The following is a 12,211-nucleotide window of genomic DNA, read 5'->3' as shown; positions in this document are numbered from 1 at the left end:
TGTAGACCAGGCTGGTCTCGAACTCACAGAGATCCGCCTGCCTCTGCCTCCCGAGTGCTGGGATTAAAGGCGTGCGCCACCACCGCCCGGCCTGAGGTAGGATTACAGGCAGGCACCATTACCCATGCCTGGCTTGCTTTTTCATTTTTTAAATTAATATAGTCCTGTCCAGGCTAGTCTGAACTGCTGGGATTACAGGTCTGCACCACAGCTGGCCAAGCACTTCCTCTTTACCAATATGCTCCTTATTACTGCCTTTTAGTGGAGAGATAAAAGCTGTCCCCAGAATTCCTCTACAGTAGCCTCTAACCATCCCACCCCCAGAAGCACCCCGCCCTCAGCCCAGTGGCCTCACGATGATGTAGGCGTCCAGGATGGAACGGTAGAGCGCTAGGACGCGGGTGAGGTTCACAGCCAGTTGCCTTCTCTTCTCATGCGAGAGGCCACGGACTGAGACGCCCGGCATCTTGCGGCCAGACTGGCGGTGCAAGCAGGGGGAGGAGGTGTAGTGATTCAAGGTCGCTACCACGAGGGTGTGAGACCCGAGCTGGGCTCAACTCTGTTGGCCCAACGCGAAGCAAGCTCTCCGAGCTCGCCCAACAACACCTCTTTCCGCAGTCTCGTCCAGGATGAAATGACCGGGCGCACTTGTCAAATGTCACAGCTTCCGCCGAGTAAAGCCGTGACCGTCGAAGACGCAAGGGGTCTTGGTGACGTCACAGACGCGCGCCCAGTAATCGCTCAACGCCGGGCGGCCAGCTGCAGGTCCCGCCTTCCCTCCCGGAAGTGGGGCCACGGTTCCGGCGCGCGCTGCTCCGCTTCCGGCAGCCCACCACCTTCGAGTTGTACCTCCACGGCGCCCGAGGGGCCGGGGAGCGCATCCCGCCCCCGCCCCCACCCACGCCACCGCCGCCGCCGCCTCCGCTGCCGCTGCTCACGCACTCCGAGTCTCTGGCCTCGCTGCCTGAGGCGGGGGCGCTGCGGGCGCGTGTGCGCCGACCGCCTTCGCGCTGCCACCCGCGCTCCTGCCGTCCCGGTGTACGTCGGCGCGTACCTGCGTCCGCATCCGGCTCCGGACGCTTGCGATCTTAGTGCGACCCAACCTGGAGGTAGGTGGATGGGGTGTTCGGGGGATGGCCTGCGCCTCGTGGATCGTCAGAGTGTGCCGGACTTGTTGAGTTTCCTCCACTCAGATCCTCTGGTGCTGTCTGGTGTCCCAGGTCTTTGCTAGGCGGGGAGGGGGACAACGACGCCACAGGTGAGGTGTTTGAGAAGACTGTCCCCCCCCCCCCCCCCCACGTGGAGCCGAGGGAGAGCGGTGCCTGGATTTGCTCTTCATTTCTGGCGCCACGCTGAGGATGCCTGGGTAATCCTACGGACGTCTGTGCTGTGTCCTCCCACCGCTAGCAAACGTTTAGTACTTAGGAGTGCTACTTCTCTGCTGTTCTCACAACACTTTTGTTTTGACTTAATAGACTTGGCAGAGTTAGAACTCCGTGGTCTCCACAACTCCTTTTTACCCCAGCTTCAGCCTTTTCACGTATTTGTGCGAGTACTTTGCCTGCATGTATATATGTGTGCACAATGTAAGTGCCTGAGGCCTGCAGAGATCAGAAGGCGTCCGATCCCCCTGAAACGAGTTACACATGTGAGCTGCCACATGTGTGCTGGGAACTGAACCCTGGGCCTCTGCAAGAGCAACAAGTGCTCTTAATTAAGACATCTCTCCAGCCTCTGTATCATTTTTTAAGAAGACACTGAATCTGGAGAGTGGAAACATCCTTTTTAATATCCACCCAAAGGTGAATTCTAAGACTTAGTACCCAGGCTTTGGGCTTGTAGCCTTCTAGAATTGGTCTTACTTTACCCCGCCCTCAGGCTGATGATGCAGGTATCAGGATTACTTTTGTCCTCAGGGCTAATTGCAGACCTCCACATGTTGGACCATGGGATTCCACAGAGAATGAGCCTCCCAGTCTTCTTTCAGTAGTAAGCCGTTCTTCCCAGCTGCTCTCCTACCATCCGCTGCCCTCATGTCTACCATACTCCTGAATTTGGACTTTGGGGAACCTCCAAAAAAGGCGTTTGGAGGAAATGCCAAACACCAACGTTTTGTTAAGAAGCGACGGTTCTTGGAACAGAGAGGATTTCTGAAGAGAAATAACCAACTTCCTAGCAAGGTGTCTAAATTGCACTCAGAACCTCTAAAGAAAAGGGAAGCGTCTTCAAAAGTAGATGGCATTTTGAAGATCCTTCCATGCCCAGAAAAGAAGGAGGAAGCTGCTTCCAAAAGGGAGTCAGAGCAGTCCACAGACAAGAAAGCATCGTTGTCTTGGCTGACCCCTGCTCCTTCAAAGAACACTGATTCTGTTGTGGCTAAAATCGATTTGCTAGGGGAGTTTCAGAGTGCCCTTCCAAAGATTAAGAGCCGTCCAGCTCACGCTCAGAAGAAGGGCTCCAAGAAGAAGCCCTTGAAGAAAGGTGCCACAGAGAATTCCACCCAAACTCCTTCAGAGAGTAAGGGCTCCAAGAAGCCCGCACAGAAGAGTGCTGCACAGAACTCCACCCAAGCTCCTCTGGAGAATAAAGGCTCCAAGAAGAAGAAGAAGAAGTCCTCAAAGAAAAATGCTGCGCAAAGATCCACCGACGCGCGTTCAGAGGATAAGTGCCTTAAAGTCTCCCAAAACTTGCCAGGGAAGATGGTGGCAGTCGACTGTGAAATGGTGGGCACAGGACCCAAGGGGCGTGTTAGTTCCTTGGCCCGGTGCAGCATTGTGAACTACAACGGGGATGTGCTTTATGATGACTACGTCCTCCCCCCCTGCCACATTGTGGACTACCGGACCAGATGGAGCGGCATCCGAAAGTGCCACATGGCTAAAGCTACACCCTTTAAGATTGCTCAGAGTCAGGTAAGGAGCATGGGGCAGAGAGGGTCCTGACTTTGAGTGTGTACTGTTCTGGGGAGGTGTCAAAGGGCTGTGAAGGGAGGGAGAATGATGTCACATGAAAAGAAGGCTGTCTATGCAGTAAGGAATTGTTTTTCTGTTTGCTGCGACAAAATGCCTGACCAAGGGTTAACAGATTGGTTTGCCAGTTTGAGGATACTTCCATCATGGTGCAGAAACCGTGGCAGCAAGAGCAGGATGTGGCTGCTGAGGAATCAGGGAGCAGAGAGAAATGAATGCTGGTTCTCTGATTTCCTTATTCAGTCCAGGACTCTGGCTAATGGAATGAATAGGTTATTTTTGCTTTGTTTTGCTTTACTATGGGTCTTCCCACCTCAGTTCACCCAACATAAAAGCTCAAAGACACACTCATTAATTTGTCTTCTCGATAATTCTAGGTCTTTTCAAATAGACAGTTCTATCATGAGTCCACCTCTTGTCAATTTGATGCCCAAACATAACGCTTTTTAGACATAACCTTCTATCTGCGGTCCTCATAAGCTCATAGCCGTCTCATAATACAAAATGGATTTAGTTCAACTTCAAAAGTCTCCATAGTCTGTTACAGTCCAAACACTGTCCAAAATTATAAGGCCAGAGCGTCTATGAAACATAGGCAGACTCTTAACTGTGAGCCCTGCCACATCAAAAGCAAAGGCTGAGTGTGGCAGAGCACACTTTATTCCCAGTACTCAGGAGGCAGAGATAGGTAGTCTCTGTGTGTTCCAGGCCAGCTAGAGTTTAGAGCTGGAGAGGGAGCTTATTGTGTAAAGTGCTTGCTGCACAAGGACTGGATTCTGATTTTCCAGAACCTACCTGTCTGAGGGTTTCTTTGAGATAAAACAAAAGCAGCTCAAAGAGGAAAGTGTTTACTTCATCTTAAAGTTATAATCTAGCATGAGGGACTTCAGAGCTGGAAGTCAAGGCAGAAACTGAAGCAGAGTCCGTGGAGGAACGCTGCTTACTCCCCCTGGCCTGCTAGCCTGCTTTCTTACAACATCCAGGCACCTGCCTGGGGGGTGGCACCACCCACATCAGTCACCGTAAAGAAAATGCACCACAGATCAATCCAGTGGAGACATTTTCTCAAATAAGAGTCCCTCTTCCCGGATATATGTCTCAAGATGACATAAAACTAGTTAGCACAACTGACCCCTTGTCAACTTTGACATAAAAACATATCATTGTTAAATCATAACTTTTTCTTTATTGTTGTCCCCAAGATGTCATATTAATAGCAGCATCACAATATAAAACATATTCTAAACTTTAGAAGCCCCGTAGTCTTTAAAAATTCCAACTTTAAAAGTTTAATCTCTTTAAAATACCTAAAGTCTCTTTAGAATTCCAAAGTTTCTCTGAGGTCTCATAACTATGGATTCCTGTAAAAATCAAAACCAAGTTTAAATACTTTATTATTTCAAGAGGAAAGAGACATGACACAGTTACAACCAAAGGAAAACCCAATGGTATGAAGCTGAAGTGTCACATTCTGAGACTCAGGATCTTCCAGGCTCCAGAAGGCTTGTCACAGCACACACAGCTTTTCTCCTAGGCTCGGGCTTTCCCACGATTGCCACTCTCCATGGCCATCCCATGGTACTGGCATCTCCAAAATGCTGGGGGCTCCACTTCAACTGGGCACCTTCACCAATGCCTCTCCATGGTCCCATCATGACTTCAACAGCAGTACCACATGGGTGGATTACTCTTACATGGTAGCAAGTTTGGCTGCCAATATGAGATGCAGCCTTGGCCCACTCTGGAGCACATCTTCTGTGTACTGACCCTGGGGAAACAAGAAGAGTTTGTCCGAGTGGTGCTCCCCCCCCCCCCCCCCGCAATCCCCCCATCACAAGTTAGGATCTCACTATAATAGCTCTGGCTATCCTGGAAATCACTATGTAGATCAGGCTGAGCATGAACTCAGAGATCCTCCTGCCTCTTCCTCCTGAGTGCTGAGAATAAAGGCACATGCCACCAATATCCAACAACCTGATATCAATTTCTGTCTTAAAGTTTCTTTTTTTTTTTTATTTATTTATTTATTTATTATGTATACAATATTCTGTCTGTGTGTATGCCTGGAGGCCAGAAGAGGGCACCAGACCCCATTACGGATGGTTGTGAGCCACCATGTGGTTGCTGGGAATTGAACTCAGGACCTTTGGAAGAGCAGGCAATGCTCTTACCCTCTGAGCCAGCTCTCCAGCCCTGTCTTAAAGTTTCTATTGCTGTGATAAAACACCTTGACTAACTGGGCAGTGGTGGTGCATACCTTTAATCCCAGCACTTGGGAAGCAGAGGCAGGTGGATCTCTGAGTACGAGGCCAGCCTGGTCTGCAAAGTGAGTTCCAGGACTACACAGAGAAACCCTGTCTCGAAAAACCAAGGTCATGGGGAAACTTGGGGAGCAAAGGGTTTATTTAAGCTTACAGTTATAATGCGAGAAGGGAAGTCAGAGCAGGAATTGAAGACAAGAAGTGAAGAAGAGACCTTGGAATTGCTTACTGCCTTGCTCCCTCCTGGCTTGCTTATATAAAGCCCCTGGAACCAGCTGCTCAGGGCATGACAAGGAAAGACTAAACCAGAGGGAGAGGGAAACATAGCAGGACAGACACCAGGGCCATAGGTAGCCCATCCCTTACAGGGCTGCTGCCTGTAGCACACAGAGCCCTTTGTTGGGATAGCTTTACTCTGTGCCTGTAGCTTTTCTTGACTATAACATGGTTTTGGCATTTCCAAAATCCCAGATCGTCCATTATAACTTAGGTTTCACCTTCACAGCTTTGTGTAGGGGCCTCCTTGAAGGAACACCAATCCTAACACATATAACCTGGCCCCTAAATGGCCTTCAGGAATTTTTTATTATTATTTAATTTTTTTATTGATATTTATTGAACTCTGCATTTTTCTCTGCTCCCCTCCCTGCCTCTCCCCTCCCTTCAACCCTCCCCCAAGGTCCCCATACTCCCAATTTACTCAGGAGATCTTGTCTTTTTCTACTTTCTACTTCCCATGTAGATTAGATCTGTGTAAGTCTCTCTTAGTGTCCGCATTGTTGTCTAAATTCTCTGGGATTGTGGTTTGCAGGCTGGCTTTATGTTTAAAAACCACCTATGAGTGAGTACATGTGATAATTGTCTTTCTGAGTCTGGGTTACCTCACTCAAAATGTTTTCTAGCTCTATCCATTTTCCTGCAAAATTCAAGCTGCCGTTATTTTTTCTGCTGTGTAGTACTCCATTGTGTAAATGTACCACATTTTTCTCATTCATTCTTCGATTGAGGGGCATTTAGGTTGTTTCCAGGTTCTGGCTATGACAATCAAAGCTGCTATGAACATAGTTGAGCACATGTCTTGTGGCACTACTGAGCATCCTTTGGATATATACCCTAAAGTGGTATGACTGGGTCTTGAGGAAGGTTGTTTCCTAATTTTCTGAGAAATCGCCATGCTGACATCCAAAGGGATTGTACCAGCTTTTCTCCACAACTTCTCCAGCATAAGCTGTCATCAGTGTTTTTGATTTTGACCATTCTTACAGGTGTAAGATGGAATCTCAGAGTTGTTTTGATTTGTATTTCTCTGATGACTAAGGATGGTGAACATTTCCTTAATTTCAGCCATTTTAGATTCCTCTGTTGAGAGTTCTCTGTTTAGGTCTGTACTCCATTTTTTTTATTGGATTATGTGATCTTTTGGTGTCCAATTTCTTGAGTTCTTTGTATATTTTGGAGATCAGACCTCTGTCTGATGTGGGGTTAGTGAAGATCTTTTCCCATTCTGTAGGCTGTTGTTTTGTATTGTTGACCATGTCCTTTGCTTTACAGAAGCTTTTCAGTTCCAGGATGTCCCATTTATTAATTGTTTCTCTCAGTGTCTGTGCTGCTGGGGTTCTATTTAGGAAGTGGTTCCCTGTGCCAATGCATTCAAGTGTACTTTCCACTTTCTCTTTCAGTTCAGTGTGACTGGCTTTATGTTGAGGTCTTTGATCCATTTGGACTTGAGTTTTGTGCATGGTGATAGATATGGGTCTATTTTCATTTTTCTACATGTTGATATTCAGTTATGCCAGTACCACTTGTTAAATATGCTTTCTTTTTTCCATTTGATATTTTTTGCTTTCTTGTCAAACATCAGGTATTTGAAGATGTGTGGATTAATATCCGGGTCTTCTATTCAGTTCCATTGGTCTTCCTTTCTGTTCTTATGCCAATACCAGGCTGTTTTCAGTACATATTGCAAAGTTTCTGCTTCCAGCTCAAAATGTAGTCTAGTTCCCTTAAAGCTGTATGCTTTGATGAGAGCTTAGTTGAAAACTGTAAGTGGATTACTTGTTTGTTTCCTGCCACCCAGACTTGAGTAATCACACAGAAACTGTTAATTACAACACTGTTTGGCCAATAGTTTAGGCGTATTTCTAGCTAGCTCTTATATCTTAAATTAACCTGTTTCTATTAATATGTGTATCACTGTGAGACTGTGGCCTACCAGTAAGGTTCCAGCAGTGTCTTTCTCCTTCATCAGCTGCATGGCGTCTCCCTGACTCCGCCTACTCTTTCTCTACATCTCTGTTCGGATATCCTGCTTGGCTTTACTCTGGTAAGCCACTGGCCAAAAGAGCTTTTATTCATCAGCCAATAAAAGCAACACATATACAGAAGGACATTCCACATCACAGAATTCTTTCCTAAGTGCTGTTTTCTAGCAGCTTTTTCCATTCAAATGAATGTGTGTTTTCACAGTTTGGAGCTTTCTTTGGATGAGGCCTTGCTCTTAACTTTCCCCTTATCCCGATGCAAGTATCATATTTTGTAGCCTGTAACTTTAAATGTATGGTCCTTTCCCCTGCAAAACTGTATTTTTTTTCATATTTTAATGTCCTATTTGCTGTCTTTCATGGTAGACCTGGATAAGAACAGTGAGCAGTCACCTTCACACAACCTTTGTAGGGAAATCCTCTACCATACAAATTAGACCATTACCTTTTAATTCAGCCTCACTTAAGTTCTCTGGATTCTTTTTATCCAGGCTTCCATAGCTGGCATTTCTTTTGCATTCTCTTCTAGGAGCCCACCAGAACAGTCCATTGAGCTCTGTGTAGCATCTAGGGCTCTGTAACCCTCAGTTCTGTACCCCCACTTTCCTCCTCTAAAACCAGCTCAAAGGCCTGAGAATCACATGGTGAGTGATTAGTTACTGTTCTGTTGCTTTGAAGAGACCGTGACCAAGGCAGCTCATAAAAGAAAGCCTTTAACTGGGAACTTGCTTACAGTTTTAGAGGGTGCGTCTATGACCATCATGGCCAGAAGCAGACAGGCATGGTACTGGAGCAGTAGCTGAGAGCTTTACATCTCGATCCACAGACAGCAGGCAGAGACAGACAGACACTGGGTTTGGCATGGGGCTTTTGAAACCTTAGAGCCCACCCACCTTAATCTTTTCTATATAGCCCACAACTCCTAATCCTTTCTATATAGCCCACTAACTAGGGACTAAGCACTTAAACCTATGGGCAAATGGTGGCCACCACAGTCAGGTTTATCACAGCAAAGCCACCACCTCGTTACCGTTCTTCTGTCTTAGATACTTATCACTGTGACAAAACAGTTTGAGGAAGAAAGGGTTTATGTGGGGGTAAGTGTGAAGGTTTACTACATCATGGCATGGAGTGTGAGGTAGCTGGGTACTACCATTTAGGGTGGATCTTCTACCTCAGTTAACTAGTCTAGAACCTTCCTCCCTCACAGTTATGGCCAGAAGTTTGTCTCTGTGATTCTAGATCTTGTCAGATTGACAAGATTAACCCCGTAGGAATGCTAAAGACAGGTAGCCACAACTAGGTGGCGAAGGTAATTTTACTAGTTGAGATCCACTTAGTGTGTGGTGGAGTTGTCCTCAAGAATTAACAGCCAGCCAGGGATAGAAGTGGGCTGAACAGCAGGTGTGAAAGTCGCTTCGGGCAAGTGTTGAGTGTTGGAGCAGGAGACAGAACTTTTACAAAAACAAAATAAAAATGGCGTGGAGAGATGGCTCAGCAGTAAAGAGCACTTGCTGTTCTTAAAGAGGACCTGGTGGGTTCCATTCCAAGTACCTATGTGACGATTCTTCAACTCCAGTTCCAGGGATGTTCTTCTGGTCTCTTTGGGCATCAAGCATACATGTGGTATACATACATATAAAATAAAAACAATATGTTTTAAAGCTGTATTGGTTGGGGGATATCCAGGTAGCCTGTAGTAAAAGGCATAAAAGATACATGATTGTAAGGGGTTCTCATCCCTCCCTTAGCAAACCTACTCGTTCTAGGCCCAAGCTAGAGAGCACAACTAATAATAAACTGGAGTAGAGGGCAGGGTGAGAGAAATGGAGGGAGGAAATTGAAGAGCCCGCTGGTGTTGGGAGGCCACCAGAGGGCACCCTTGATCTGCTTTGCAATTTGAGGTCTGTCTGCCTCCCAAGTGCTGGGATTAAAGGCATATACTGCCACCACCACCTGGCTGTCTTGAAGGTTTTAAATGCTGAGACATTAGTTGGTTTCAAGACGAGTATGCAGAAAACCCCATCTTCAACTTTACTTTTAAGTGGTTTTTTTTTTCTCATTTATTCTGTGAAGATAGTGGTGTGTCATGGCGTGTGTGAGGAGGAGTTGGTTCTTACCTCCCACGTGGGTCTCAGGGATCACACTCATCATCAGGCTGGATGACAAGACCTGAGTCGTCTCACTGTCATCGTCCCCACATGAGGCAGGTGTCTTCCCGGTCTAACCTCAGAATTGCTATGGAGCCAAGGACGACCTTTAACTTTGGTTCTTCCTACCTTCACCTTCCAAGTATGGGGATTACAGGCCTTTGCCAACATGCCCAATTATTGTAGTGCTGGGTTCCAACCCAGGTTTTGTGCATGCTGGGCGAGCACTGTGAGCCAAGCCCCTAGCTCCAGCACTGTTCGTTAAGACAGGGTCTCATGTGGCTCAGTCTCTGCTGTGCCTTACAGTTCACCTGCCTCAGTTTTCTGTGTGTTGGGATTGTAGGTTTATACAACCTTGCCTAGTAACTAATTTTTTGGTAAAGATTTATTTTTAATTATGTATATATGCATTTTTATTTGTGAGTACAGTGCCTGCAGAGACCAGAAGAGGGTGTCAAATCCTCTGAAACTGGGAACTTAGGCATTGGTGAGTCACTCTACAAGGAAGGGTACCAGGAGCCAAACACTGGTTCTTTGGACCAGTACACTCTTAACTGCTGAGTCATCTCTTCAGCCCCATGAGCAGCATCTTGTGCTATCCAAGACTGAAGGAAGCAACTGGGGTAGAGGCCAGTGTTAGAGCATTTGCCTGGCACATACAAGTCCTCAGGTTCTGGAGGTGGGGGAGAATACTGAAGACCACGGTTGGGGTAGAAATTAATAAACATGAGGAGGCTATGGTGATGTAGTTCCAAATGGGATTCCACACAGCAGTTCTGTAGGGAAAGGAGGAGGGTTTCTGAAAGAGGAACACTTGTAGAAGAGGGCATTTCAAAAGGGTGGGGTGGGATGCTGATGGTGGCTGTGTTGGGCTTGCCGAGTGTAAGGAGCTCCACCTTGAACATCCCTCTCATTACCTTCTGCATGCTCATTCCAGATCTTGAAGATACTCAAGGGGAAGATAGTGATCGGACATGCCATCCACAATGACTACAAAGCCCTACAGTACTTTCATCCCAAGTCCCTCACCCGAGACACTTCCCAAATACCACTCCTCAACCGGAAGGCTGACTGCCCAGAGAATGTCACTTTGTCATTGAAGCATCTCACCAAGAAACTGCTGCATCGGGACATCCAGGTAACTTCTCTCCAAGTGCACCCAGCACACACAGTTCAGGTCCCAGTAGTCTCTGTCAATGAGGAGAAATAATAATTTCTGTGTACCTCATAGACTACCAGACGGTACAGTGAGAACAGAAGACTGCTCAAGCTACATGCTTGTCAGTCAAGGACAGTGGCCACAGAATACAGAGTTGTGGGTACATGTCACATGGAGAGTATCTAAGAAACAAGACTCAGAAGGCCTGTCTGTGACCTGGAATGTCCTGCCTCTGCAGAAGATGATACATATACATCGCTACAGGGATGAGTGGATCAGCCAGGCAGTGGTGCACACCTTTAATCCCAGCACTCGGGAGGCAGAGGCAGACTGATCTCTGTGAGTTTGAGGCCATCCTGGTCTACAGAGCTAGTTTCTTGTCTTGAGAGAGAGAGAGAGAGAGAGGAGAGAGAGTTGACTGGGAAAAGAAAAAGTAGTTCTTATTTTCTTCATATTCTTTTCCCTTTTAGGCTGGAAAAAGTGGACATTCCTCAGTGGAAGATGCCCAGGCCACCATGGAGCTGTACAAGTTGGTTGAAGTTGAATGGGAACAGCACCTGGCCCAGAATCCTCCAGAAAATTAGCAATCCCAGGGAGACACACGCAGTAGCCCAAACCACAGTTCTGCCAGCTGCACATCTGCAGAAGTTAGAATTGTTGAAGAGAGGGACTTCACCAGAGACCTAATACCCATTGAAATTTCATCTCCGCTGCTGTGGTCGCTGTGTGGTTAAGTGCCTGATGGAAGGGGAAACCCACCTCTAGGCCAGTCGTGTGGCACAGGCCTGTCATCTCAGATACTGGGAGGTTGAGACAGGCTTTAAATTTAAGGTCAGCCTGGGCTACAGAATTAGTTCAAGATGTCCTGACATAAAAAAGAGGGTCAGGAGTAAAGGTTGGTGCTAGAGCGTGTACCTAGCATACACAAGCCCCTGGGTTCAGTATCCACAGGGGAGTAGGAGAGGGTGGGAAGGATGGAATACGATGTGATGTGTTACAGATGGCTTACTTTTTTAATAGTGCTAACCGCATGTCCCAGAGTGCTTGTGCCGATCAGCTTTCTTGACTTTGAGGAAGCAAGGCACACCATGGAGTACAGATTCTCACATTATTTTATCCATGGAACACATAACATAGATGTGTCTCCCTTTGGTGGGGAGCGGACTAAGGGGGTTCTTGTATTGCCCAGGTTGGCCTCAGTGTGCTCCAAGGACTTCTTCCTCAGCCCCTGAGTAACTGGGACATGAGTGTCTGTTCACCTCTGTGCCTGGGTCTTGGAATTTTATGTTTTTTGTTATAAAGTAATTAATAGTATCCTTTTACTTCAGAAGTGTCCTATGGAGGTAGGCATGGTGGGCTGTAATCCCAGGACTCTGGAAGCCAAGGCAGGAAGATCAAGAGTTCAAGGCCA

The 12,211-nt window shown here is 47.0% G+C and overlaps 2 protein-coding genes across 2 annotated transcripts in view; one reads left to right on the top strand and one right to left on the bottom strand.

Annotated features, from left to right (window-relative positions):
- Positions 1-708, bottom strand: part of Rrnad1 (ribosomal RNA adenine dimethylase domain containing 1) — a 7,954-nt gene extending 7,246 nt beyond the window's left edge. The window contains exon 1 of the mRNA XM_005356905.3: positions 356-708. Coding sequence (XP_005356962.1) covers positions 356-466 — 111 coding nt within the window. The 5' untranslated portion in view covers positions 467-708. The remainder of the gene's footprint in view (positions 1-355) is intronic.
- Positions 709-1,031: 323 nt separating this feature from the next.
- Positions 1,032-11,511, top strand: Isg20l2 (interferon stimulated exonuclease gene 20 like 2). Its single transcript, XM_005356904.3, has 4 exons — positions 1,032-1,109; positions 1,917-2,912; positions 10,579-10,779; positions 11,271-11,511. Exons 2-4 carry the CDS (start codon positions 2,034-2,036, stop codon positions 11,382-11,384), a joined length of 1,194 nt encoding a protein of 397 aa, XP_005356961.1. The 5' UTR covers positions 1,032-1,109; positions 1,917-2,033; the 3' UTR covers positions 11,385-11,511.
- The last annotated feature ends 700 nt before the right edge of the window (positions 11,512-12,211 follow it).

Source organism: Microtus ochrogaster, chromosome 21 (genome assembly GCF_000317375.1).
Source record: "Microtus ochrogaster isolate Prairie Vole_2 chromosome 21, MicOch1.0, whole genome shotgun sequence".
Taxonomy (NCBI): domain Eukaryota; kingdom Metazoa; phylum Chordata; class Mammalia; order Rodentia; family Cricetidae; genus Microtus; species Microtus ochrogaster.
The sequence above is the reverse complement of the archived record's forward strand: the minus strand, read 5'-3'. Positions and strand labels throughout refer to the sequence as shown.

Bases quoted from the DNA above. Each gene is read 5' to 3' on its own strand.
- Isg20l2 (XM_005356904.3), top strand. From the start codon at position 2,034: ATGTCTACCATACTCCTGAATTTGGACTTTGGGGAACCTCCAAAAAAG. The intron at 2,913-10,578 runs GTAAGGAGCATG...TGCTCATTCCAG, and splicing joins TTAAGATTGCTCAGAGTCAG to ATCTTGAAGATACTCAAGGG. The intron at 10,780-11,270 runs GTAACTTCTCTC...TTTCCCTTTTAG, and splicing joins TGCTGCATCGGGACATCCAG to GCTGGAAAAAGTGGACATTC.